This window comes from Maylandia zebra, linkage group LG8 (genome assembly GCF_041146795.1).
Source record: "Maylandia zebra isolate NMK-2024a linkage group LG8, Mzebra_GT3a, whole genome shotgun sequence".
In the NCBI taxonomy this organism is placed as follows: Eukaryota; Metazoa; Chordata; class Actinopteri; order Cichliformes; family Cichlidae; genus Maylandia; species Maylandia zebra.
The window spans coordinates 10340979-10353570 of NC_135174.1; the positions used below are offsets into that span (position 1 = coordinate 10340979).

At 44.6% G+C, this 12592-nt stretch overlaps 1 protein-coding gene across 1 annotated transcript in view; it reads left to right on the forward strand.

Annotated features, from left to right (window-relative positions):
* Positions 1–11149, forward strand: part of cpped1 (calcineurin-like phosphoesterase domain containing 1) — a 73532-nt gene extending 62383 nt beyond the window's left edge. The window contains exon 6 of the mRNA XM_004562268.6: positions 8094–11149. Coding sequence (XP_004562325.2) covers positions 8094–8320 — 227 coding nt within the window. The 3' untranslated portion in view covers positions 8321–11149. The remainder of the gene's footprint in view (positions 1–8093) is intronic.
* The last annotated feature ends 1443 nt before the right edge of the window (positions 11150–12592 follow it).

Below are 12592 nucleotides of genomic sequence, written 5' to 3' on the forward strand. Positions count from 1 at the left end.
GGTAATCAGGTAATCACACACAGGAGGGAAGAACAGCTTAACCTAATACACATGAGGACCGGAGGAGACAAGCTGAACACAATGACAACAGACACAGACTTTCAGAACAAAACAGGAAATCTAGGACCCGAACCGGACACAAGGGGGGAGGACACAGAATAACTAGAACAGAGGGAAATAATCACAAAACACAAAACGCTGGGTCAACGACCCAGGACCATGACAGTACCCCCCCTCCAAGGGCTGGCTCCCGACAGCCCAAAACAAAAAACGGACGACCAACCCAGGGCGGGCGGCGGGGGACCAGGACGGAGGGACCAACACCGAACAAAAACAAGCTCCAGCGAACCAAGGGAATTGTCCAAAACGAAAACACACATGCTGGAGTACGAGAACAAAACACAGTTCAGGAGGCCGGCCCGGAGGCTGACAACTCAGAAGTCCAGGCCAATTCCTCTTCTGAGGCCGGCCACGTAGGCGACACAGACCCAAAAGCCGACCGCGGTGGTCGGCTTTTGGGCAGTGGTGGTGAAACGGAAACCGTTCAGGGGGCCGACCGTGCACGCGGCGGCGACGGGGAAACCGTTCAGGCGGCCGACCGTGCGGACGGCAACGGCGGCGACGAGGAAACAGTTCAGGCGGACGGCAACGGCGCCACAAGTCTGGAGGCCGGCCGCGCGGCAGGCAGCGGCAGCGTCTGGGAGGTCGTCCATATCGACGATGATGCCCGACTAGCGGCCCAGCAGACGACCGCTGATGTCGAGGCGGCAGTCCGGGACCCGATGGTGGCGTGGCCCCCGCAGGACCAGGCGAGGCAGAAGCAGAGGCCGGACCAGGCGAGGCAGAAGCAGAGGCCGGACCAGGCGAGGCAGAAGCAGAGGCCGGACCAGGCGAGGCAGAAGCGGATGATGCAGAGGCCGGACCAGGCGAGGCAGAAGCGGATGATGCAGCAGGCGGCTGGACGGGCTCCTCGGGCCCTCCAGCTGATGAGGCAGGAAGCTGGCTAGGTTCCCCTGAACCTCCAGCTGGCAAGGCAGGAAGCTGGCTAGGTTCCCCTGAACCTCCAGCTGGCGAGGCAGGAGGCCGGACGGGCTCCTCGGGCCCTCCAGCTGGCGAGGCAGGAGGCCGGACGGGCTCCTCGGGCCCTCCAGCGAAAACAGTCTCTGGACCAGTGGGCACCGGGGCCCCTGGAACACACAGGGCGGAACCAGCAGGCGCACGAGCCTCTGGCAGGAACGGGTCGGAACCAGCAGGCGCACGGGCCTCTGGCAGGGACAAAACGGACTGCAGCTGCGCGGAGCACCGACCCTGCTCAGGTAGCCACAGCCGGGTGCAGTCCTCAGCTGGGTTCTTAGCCTCCAGGGGTCCAGAGTCAGCTGAGGGCTGTAATTTAACCTCTGGTGAGGCCCTGGAGCAAGTAACAGTCTCTAAACTAGCCAGCTGTTGAGGAACGATTGCATTTTTAACGTGTTTGTCTCTCTGCAAATAATACGTACTAGAAAAAGAGTCCAAAATGGGAGGCACAGACGCAGCCTCCCGTACAGAGGGAGTCTGTGAAGACGGAGACTGCATGGATGACTGGGCTAGCGGGGATACCGGAGGCCGAGTTGAATGCGGCTGTGCAGCTAAACGAGCTTGCGGCTGTGCAGCTAAACGAGCTAAAGACAGCTCAGCAGGAGAATGAACAGGCAACAAACAGTTCTCCTTGTCGTCTGCTGCACCAAACAAAGCCCCTGGATAAACTGTTCCACAGTCCAAAACAGAAAAAGGGTCCTTCTCACTCAACACAGCCGGCAGTTCTGAAGTCCTAATCTCCGGCTGTAGGGTGACGCGCCGACGGCGCGATCGTCGCTTCCTCCCGGGCAAAACCTCCGGCGGGCCGGGCAAAACCTCCGGCGGGAGAAGCTGACGTGACTGTTCCGGGGTGGCCGTAGTCCGCTGCTGCTGGACAAAGTCTGTGGATTCCCGAGCTCGCACCACCCCCCGGGCTTTATGCAGGTTGCAAATTAAGCCTGAAACTCCCTTAAGCTGGCAGAGGTAGGGATTTCCTTCCAGGATTGCCTCGATGGCTTTTAACCCCACCACTTTTGCCCTTGCGTTGGTGGTGTGGTACCCAGTCCATCAGGCGTTGGATGCGTGCGAGGTCGCTCTCTCCAGACAAAGCTGCTAGATCCATCTTGTGGTCGGCTCGTACTGTCACGGCTGGCGGGGTGAGCCGTGTGGTGTTGGAGGAAAAGGAGGACCCAAAATGCGGCAGTGACTGATGATTCGAGTGATGTTTATTTACAAGTGGTGGAGTGGCAAAAACAGGCAGTGAGGCATGACAAAACAACTGAAGAAACCTAAACTGGGAGAACTAAATGACAAACCTGAGACCATACAAAAGGGGTGCGGGGCAGAGAGACGCAGAGACAGGAACGGAACACCATAGAACGCAGACGAGCCGACAACGAACACAGACCGACACCCACTAAATATACACACACAAGGTAATCAGGTAATCACACACAGGAGGGAAGAACAGCTGAACCTAATACACATGAGGACCGGAGGAGACAAGCTGAACACAATGACAACAGACACAGACTTTCAGAACAAAACAGGAAATCTAGGACCCGAACCGGACACAAGGGGGGAGGACACAGAATAACTAGAACAGAGGGAAATAATCACAAAACACAAAACGCTGGGTCAACGACCCAGGACCATGACAACAGCTGAGGTAAACAGCTTACATAAATAGGGAAAATTCCAGGGCAGATCTCTGGACTCTGGAGCAAACAGGAGCAGAAACAGACTGACCACCGCTGTACATTCTAAATGTAATGTTTTTGACTGCCGTATTTTTTGACCATGAGGCCCACTGTCTATGAACAGGTCTGTTTTCATACACAAGGCGCATCAGATTATAGGGCGCATTAACCTCCTACGACCTGGCGTCCACATATGTAGAAATCACATTCTGGGTTGTCTAGACCAAAATATAAGATTTTGCTCTACGAGTATGCTTTACTGCCACTGTTCTATCGAAATTTACAACGAATGTCCTCATCTCATTTTTCTCAAAAACAAAAATTAGGTAAAAAAAAAAATCTGGTAATTCTTCAGGTCCCAAACAGCCCAAATAGCAAATAGAATTTAAAAATGCATGCCATGAAAGAGTTCGGATTTGAGGTTAATCGAAACAAAAGTCAAATGTTATTCAACTGATTCTTCTTGCTTCCTCCACTTCCGTACCATTGATTCATTAATGTTGAATTCTCTTGAGGCTTCCTCGTATTGTTCATGGATTATCTCAGGTGTTCTCCTGACTGAAGTTTGGTCCGTTTACAGCATCCTGCCATGTGATTGCATTTCTCACTAACCATCGGAAACCCTCGCGTTAACTTTTATCGAGTGGAAGAAAGTTAGCGTTTTGGACCCAGATTACTCCGAGTCCAAGAGGGTCCTGACTACGGTAGCCGTAATGCTCCGACAATCCATCAAGCGGTGCGGCTTCGTAGCTTTCCAAAGTCGTACTAGAACATTTTTTGACAGATTTTTTTAGTTCCGTGTACCACATACAATCAGTTCAAGGTCAGTAAGCACAACCAGAATTCATACATAAGGCGCACCGGATTATAAGGCGCTCTGTCGATTTTAAGCGTGACTTTATAGTGCGGAAAATACGGTACAATGTAACATAAATCAGTCATGAATCAGTCATCTACCTTTTACTAAGGTTTAATGCCTCTACAATGGTCTTACTATAGCTTTTGTAAAAAATGGCTTTTCTAATAGTAATGTGGACTACAGAACATCACTATATTAATATATCACAAATGTTTCACATACATGTGAAGGAAGCGCACTGCTGCTGCGTGGTGTTTTGCGGCATGTGTGGGATACGGATCATCAGCGATGTGGCGACAGAACTCAGACGCACTGACACATGTACATATGCACACTTACACGCTCCCACACACTTTATTTAGCAGCATTAATCATGGTATCTTTGGAAGTTTCAGAGGAGGTTCAGAGAAACCATTTCAGCTTCAAAAAGATTTTTTTTTCTTCCCTGCTTTCTCCCGCTGGTTCATTCATCATTATTATTACAGGATTAATCCTCGTCTCTCACTTCTTCACTATTGTCGTCTTAGCGTCTTCCTCCCACCATCTCATCTTTCTAAAGTCTTTTTTTTCCTGAGGTGATGAAGAAGTCGCATCTCTCATGTGGATACTGTAGCAAATCCAGAATTTCCACAGTCGGCCTCGATAACTGAGTCATCAGGTGATGCAATCAAACATTTCCCCTGGTTCACACTTCTGTCACTTCTTCGCTTTGTTGTCATTCATGGGGTCTGAATAAATGTAGATGAACTGTATAATTTCTTGTGGGATAGATATACAAACACTAGCATGGGAAGCCTTCAGCACAGAGCACACACATACTGATAATCATACAGAATAATGAGTACATGCTTTGCCCTACAGTCAGAGAGGGCATTTATGGCCTTTCAGCTCTTATGTAAAACACATTAAATAAAATAACAAGGACACACACATTTGCAAACACAGGACTAGACAGTTCTGAGCCTGCTCAGTTAGTCGGTCACCTCAAGAAGTGGCAAGGTTACATGAAGGCTGGTATTCCTGGGCACACAGATATACACACATTCAATGAATCTGTGTGGTCCATGACGATGTAGCTGCAGGCCCACCCACAAGTCACTGAAGGGTTGGACACACACGACGCTGCTCCAGGTTTTTATTGGAAATGAATTTAGCCCAGGCATACACCCATACAAGCCTTAAATCATCCATTCTCATCTACGGCAGATTAATTATTTAATGGTCCATCATGTGCAACCGCTGTCCTCTCACAGCTCTGAATATTAATACAAATTTAGGTCACATTTGTATTCTGCTGCTGTTTGATTATGCAGAATGGCGGACTTGATGATTCAGGGCAATTTCACGGTGCCGACATCGAAGTAGTATCAGCGGTGGATACATGAGAGCTTTCTGGGAGGGATCTTCCTTGTCTTTGTTGTGCAGATTTCTGAGACAGACCGATGTCTTTCTCATGAACAGGCTGAAATTTATCCTCTTTTGTTGCCAGTTTTCATTATTTTTTTTGGCCGGGTGTCTCTCCAGAGATGAGGCAGCGAGCAGCCAGACTTCCCTCCATGGAAACACTTGCCATTGGAAAATAGAGCAGCTCGCGTTTTCTGCCAAAAGGTGGCTGTAAACTAATTTCAACCCTCCCTCTCACCTACACGTACGTGTGCAACTTGCAAACACAAGTACATTTAGCTCCAGAAAATTAATTCAGGGGTTTGAAGTATTGAGTGAAACATTCAGGATTTACAACCATCGTTTTTTTCACAGTCCCCCATTTTAAAGTTTAATTTCACCTATTAACTTGACCACAAATTAGTTTTGAGTACTTTGAGGCTTCTTCACAGGCAACTAGTTTTGTGTCACTTAGCAAAATGTGATGAAGTGATTGATTTGACCCTGACAGAATGTTTCCTGCAACTCCTGTGTTGCTTTCGCTTTAGATCACTGTGCACTGTTACTATGGAGCATCTCTAATCACCTTAGCTGCGTTTGCTTAATCTGAGCAGACTGTATAACTCTAAAGCTGCTTGTGTCCTTGGAAACAGTTTTTATAGTTTGTACCACATCATCGATTATAAACTTTTGACAGATTCCCTTTGGAAACCACAAATACCAAAGTCGTCACACTTGCTTCTCAGTGTTTTACAGATGACGATTTATGGTTGCCATTGTAAGCCACTCCATGGAGTCTTCATACTTTCCTTGATCCTTGATCTTAGGCTGGTGTCACATACATCTAGAGACTGATTGGTGACTGGTTGGCGACTGGTTGGCATGGGCAGCATCTAATATGTCCTTTCTGAGCTCCATGTTGTGATCATTTTTGATCATACGCCACTGTGTTTGTCCACGGCCATCCAGCATTTTGTTTTCTTAGAATGTACTGTATTGTTAATGTGACCACTCCTAATCTTCTCTGTTTTCTCTGGTGGATTTCTGTTGTTTTTTTTAAGCCTAAGGATAGACTTTTTCACTTGTACTGAGAGCAGATTTCAAATGTAAATACTACATTTGGGATCCACTTACAACCTTTTAAGAGTTTTTGAATCAATAATCCAATTACCGCTGGTCCCCTGACCAAAAATAATTACTTCAAGCTCACGTTAAGCCAGTATTCATTCTGAGTATTTATTCGTTATAGAACTGTAGCTTAAATATTTTTGGAAATGTCTAAAAATTTGGGTACCTACTGTATTGGACCTTATTATATCCTAATATTAAAGCATTAATCCAGTGACAAGTGTCACCTTATCTTTTCTTATCTAAAATTCTCCCCCTCAAATTCACATTCTGACCTTGTGTTTACCCCTCGCTCAAGTGAAAATTGGCCAGAAATGAGAGGAGCTTGCTTAAAAGTACAATTGTTTCTCCCCACAAACGAGAAACAAATTTGTAGACAAATACAACCTTCACACAGAAAAACAACTTATCTTGCACCCCTCATTCAAACTGAGGCTTGTTTGGCATGCCATTTTAAGTGTGCATTCATTTCAACTGAAGTGACACAGCATGACTGCCGCAGGGCCAAGCCAAACCCTCACCATTCTATATAATGATGCTGTTTGTAATTGAAATCAAATTGAAAATCGTAACCACCCTAATGAAAGTTTACTATGTGACAAGTGGAAGCTTCCACAGTTTGCTTTTCCGTCTGTTCCTTTCTCTCATTTCCTTCCTCCCTTTGTAAATTTCCAGTTTTGAGTCTTTACATCATATCATATTTTTCCTTTTTTGCCCCTTTTTTCCTGCTGTCCATCACTGATTCTTTACCCGATTCATCTCACCTTTTAGATTATTCTGCTTTTATTCCCTTGCTTTTTTGTTTGTTTGTTTGATCATGCAACTACAGTGGATGATCGCAGAATTTTGTCGTTGGTTAAGAAAAATCTATTCACAATAACTAGCCAAGAGACACTGTCAGAAATGCAAATACAAAGGGTTTATATCTAGGTGCAAACCACTGGTTACACTCAAGAACAAGAAGACTAGATCAAATGTTTCCAGAAAACACATGAGAGCCTCCACAGTCCTGAAAAAACCCAGCTAGCACTGCACTATGAACGCATACTGCAAAAGCAACCCAAAGAGTTTATGAAGGCCAAGTCATTCGCATGATTTCAACGCAATAGAGCATCTTTTTCATTTATTAAAAACAAAACTGAATGTAGAAAGACCCAGAAACAAGCAGCAACTGAAGGCATCTGCAGCACACAGGCCAGAGAGGAAGCTAAAAAAAGTAGCAAGCAATCAGTCAAGAGATGTTGCTAAGTGGTATATAAAATACAATGCTGGGAAGCTATTAAACAGTGACTTTAAAATATATATATATATCATAGACCTAAATGATGCCACCCTATTCCTGCCTTTTCAGTGATCGACGCTCATGACACATTTGGCTGCTTGTGCTTGTTAAGGATTGACCATGCTAAATATGCCCTCAAAGACAATCTTCTACCAGCCATCCAGCAGTGATTTGGTGACAATCTGTGCATTTTCCAGCATGATGGAGCACCTTGTCACAACGCAAAGGAGATAACCAAGTGGCTCCATTTTGCATCCATGGCCAGAAAACTTTCCAGATCTTAATCAAATCTGTAGTCAATCCCCAGAAAGCAGGTGGGCAGGCAGAAGCCCACAAACTGATCTACTTCAAGCACTGATAAGGCAGGATTGGTTCATCTAGAATTTGACCCAGAAGCTAACGTTCTGCATCCCACAGAGAATTGTAAAAGTTATGAAGAAGAAGGATCGAGGCTGTAAATAGTGACTCTTTGGATAAATGTGATTTATTTGCCAATAAAACTCTAAAAGCTGTGAAATATTTGTAATTGTTTTTCACCATATCATAGAAAAATGTTTTTAAAAAATCTAAATAGAAATTCATAATTCAGTATCAGCCTGAAAAATCTAATATTGTTCTGCCTCCAATTTATTGTAAATTCAGCGTCCCGTACCATTCACCACTACCTCTCTGTCCCTCCTCGCTGCAGGGGTGAAGGCGGTTTTCTCCGGTCATTATCACCGTAACGCCGGGGGCTGCCACGGTGGCCTGGACATGGTCGTAAGCTCGGCCATCGGCTGCCAGCTGGGAGAGGACACCCACGGAGTCAGGGTGGTGGTAGTGACTGCAGACAACGTCATCCATCGCTACTACAGCCTGGAGCAGCTGAGGGCTCGAGGCTTAGACGAGGACCTCAAGAAACTCCTGCAGGCCTGAGCGAACACTCAAACAACGATGAAGCTGGGTGTTTTGTTAACCGACTAGTATATTTTACATTCAGCACATTGTTGCAACGTGCTACAGTATTATGAGATCACTTGTTCTAATCAGACAGGAGATTTATTCTTATGGTCTACCAGACCCAGATTTGGGTTCTCCAACGACTGAATCATCAAGAACTCTGTTAATTTCATCAAAGTGAAAACAACATAATTTAAATAGTTATGAGAAGAAAAGCAGTGAATTCAAAGCCAGCAAAAATGTCAGTCACAGGTAGTCACGTGTACAGAATCTTCCAGTTTATGTTGTCTCGACTGAATGTTTTCTTGCAAGCATCTCTTGGAGGGTTAGATGTTATCTGTGCTTCCCACTCTCCTAAAAGCGCCACACAGATCTTTGAATGTGTTTTAAGACTCGTGGGTTCTTCTATTGACAAGTGCAGTCCTCCTGTATCTGAAGTAGCATCACATCCTCAGGCACTAGCTCAGTCTGTCTGTGCGGTCCAGTGCATGTGTTATGTGTGTGACTTTGAGCACATCCAGAGTTTTCCATTTTTAAAAGAAGATTCCAACTTAAAACAGTGAAGCGGGCTTGGGCTTTGTTTGCTCAGTTTCCCTTTGGAACATTCCAGAGGCATGATGGGAGATGTAGGAAACAACAAGAGTATGTAAAAAGGATGAGACTGAGGGGGGGGAAAGGTCCACCTCAGCTCTTGTTTCTTTAATGTAATCAGTTCAAAATTGTGAAAAGTTGGAATTTTCCTTTTAATGTTCCTAAATTGTCTTCTTTGCTCTTCCTGCAGTCTGAAGCCTTTTTTGGACATCCTATGCAATCTTTAACATCACCTTATGATGTGTGTATGTGTTTTCTGTTTAATGTTGTACATCTGTCATCTCTTTGTTTGTAGCCCCCCCCCCCCCCCCCTTCCCTCTTTTTAACAGTTATCAAGAGTCTTTTAATATAAGCTGACCTCACAGATTGTTCTTTATCATTGTCACCTACAACAAAACTGACAATCTTACTTTTAACTAAGACTAGTTTTAAGCTTACTGGTTTTTCATTGGCACAGTAAACAAATACACCACCATGTGACCACCTTAGAATAAAAAAAAAACAGACTTGCCCATGTTTGAACATTTATACAGTTGAGCTGCAGCTCTGGCTCAGGTTTGGAGAGAAAGTAAACAGCGAGGTTGATATCTGTGTGACAAAATGGAAAAACTGCCAAACAAAGAAGATGTCCTGGCCAGGACTTCATGTTTCATGCTGTAGTCGTTGTTTACAAATGCAGAATTTAGATTGAAGCTTGATTTTCATTTTTAATTCCAGCATAAGCTCGCCACAGACATGCTAACTTGCAACCGAAACCTGCTCAGATGGGAGTGGACATTAAAGCTCCACTCTGCATATTCGCATTCATATTCATACGTCTGTACAGATTACACGCTGCGCTACTTCATGTGCTCATGAAGGCAATTTAAAGCCTAGCGTGGTGGAATGGTGGACCTGCCACTAACAAGGGAATCTAAATGAATAGGTGATTACACAATGTAAATAAATTGGATGGCAAAGGAATTGGGACCATAAATAGTTTCTATAATAACTCGTGATTTAATCAGAATCTCTCGAAAAATTTAAGATTGCTTCATATTACCCATGAATGACTCTGTAGTGCGAGTGCTGCAATATCCACCCGTGGCTCCCAGTTACGATTTTATTGAAGCATAGATCAAACTGACTGTGATTTTCTCACGCTGTGATGCGGCTCAGATGAAAATATTTCATCATTAGGCTGGAGCTTGAGTCGAAATTTAGGATGCGGCAGCTCACACTTCAAGCACACCTAGTTCGCTTTAATCCGCACACGTCAGCGTCTGCGCAGCAAACCAGACCCGGAGACGTAAATAAAGAAATGAAGTGCAATTGTCCGATGAAAGCCAAACTTAAGGAGGTGTCAGACCGATGATGTGACGGTGCTGCGGTGTGTCCGCGGGAGGAGGAGGACAGTATTTCCTGACCGTTTAGTCACAGCGTTAACGCTCGACTCCCTGCAGGCTTATTTGGGAGCCAACGGTCCTGGAATTGTCTTTTAAAATGGACGTTTCTGAAACTAAATGACTTTCTTTGTGAGCCCTAAATCACTCTACTCAATTACACTTTCCACACACAGACTCTCACACTCTCCCTGACCGACTGGGAACCTAACAGAGTTGTCATGGCAACCATTTAGCAACACATCTGTGTGTGTCTCGGCGAGAGACTGCAAGTGTCGGAGAGAAAGTCTACTTACTCCTCGTGTGTGTGTGTGTGTGTGTGTGTGTGTTCGTTCGTGTTCGGCCCTGGTCTGGTGGGTACTGTAGGTGATTTTCCATCGGCGATGTGATCACTGACCTCATTTCACACTGACGGATTCGGTCTCTTTTCCAAAAAGTCGGCGTGCGATAGAGGGAGGAGGCGGCATCTGAGAGGAATGGATAATGAGTGTGATGTGTGAAAGACGACTGAGTCCATCTCCTTCATTTCCTGTCTGAGAAGGAACCTTATGTCCTTATCTATTTTTATATCCTCCCCGGTAGACGAGCTCAGCCACTTTGTTCTTTTATCTGTTTTGAGGATGTGTGTCTAAATTTTGTTTTTGTGCATGTTTCTTCCATAAATGTGTGCGTGTGTGTGTGTGTATATATATATATATATATGTATGTGTTGGGGGATGGCATTACACAACTTTGACTTGTTCCTGTGTTGAATTCTAACGAATGACCATACTGAACAATATTACTGTGACAGCCAATTGTATTTTTATAATAAATGTTGATTTTTCTCTAACAGTGACTAACTCTGTGATTTATTTTTTTTGTGTGTTCATTCATTTGTAGCCGTTACCACTTTACAAGCTCAGCTCACACAAACAATTTCTCATGCATGTGTCTAAACGGCAGTGAGATGTAGTGTTAATTTGTATTATACAAGAACTTTGGACACTTCTGAAATCCGCTCCCAGGAAACAACGTTGAGCCATCTCTGAACTCCTCCTCTTATATTTTAGACTTTTATAACCAAGATAGGCCAGTTTCTTTTCGTAAACAAGGCGTATTTTTCTTTTTAGGAAGTAGAAATAGTACACGTAGAAAACGTTTTAAAGGTGCACAGTCGATGGCTACTTTGTTACACGTGTTCAAGTCCTAATATCAGCCAATCACATGGCGACAACTCAGTGCATTTAGCCACGTCAACATGGTCAACACGACCTGCAAACTTAAATTCCATTTATTCAGAAAGAGGAAGAAAGATAATTAAGTAGTTTTGAATGTGGCATGGTAGTTGACCCAGATGGTACCAGATGTTGATCTACTGGGATTGGAATGGACACAACCATCTCTAGGGTTTCTAGAGAATGGTCTGAAAAAGAGAAAATGTAGTGAGCAGCCATACTGTTTCAACCTGATAGGAATGCAAATAAGCACTCATTACAAACAAAGTATGCACAAGAGCATCTCTGAATGCGGAACATATGGGCTGCAACAGCAGAAGACCACATCGGATGTCACTCTTAGCTCAGAATCAGAATACTTTATTAACCCCTTAGGAAATTATGTCCTCACAGTTGCTACAAGACAGAACAGTAAGTAACTAAATTAAATGATACAAAATATTACAAAGTTACAAAAAGAACAAAATAGCTCCAATTATAAATATCCCAGTATCTTATGCAAAATTAAAAATATATGTAGTTGGCGCTGAGGGCTCCCTCTTATTAGATTGACTTTGTAATATGCGTTTTGCGCAAGTTTACAAATATCGAACAACAGCAGACTGGAAAACATTAACTGGTCTGATGAGTCTGGATTTCTTGTGCAACATTTGGATGGTAGGGTCAGAGTTTTGTGTAAACAATATAAAAGCATGGCTCCAACCTGCCTTACATCAACATTCAGGCTGGTGCTAGTGGTGAAAGGGTGTGGGGGATATTTTCTTTACACACTTTGAGCTCCTTCATACCAAGTGAGCGTGGATTAAAACCCACAGCCTACCCAAGTACTATTATTGACAATATCCATCCCTTTATGACTGCAGTTTCCTCATTTTGTCCTGGCTGCTACGAGCAGGATAATGTACCATGTGACAAAGCTCCAATCACTGGACTCTGATGGCCTCCACAGTTATCAGACCTCAATCCACCTTTGGAATACAGTGGAACATAATATTCACATCTGGATGTGCAGCTGACAAATCTGCATCAACTGTGCAACGCTATTGTGTCATCATGGA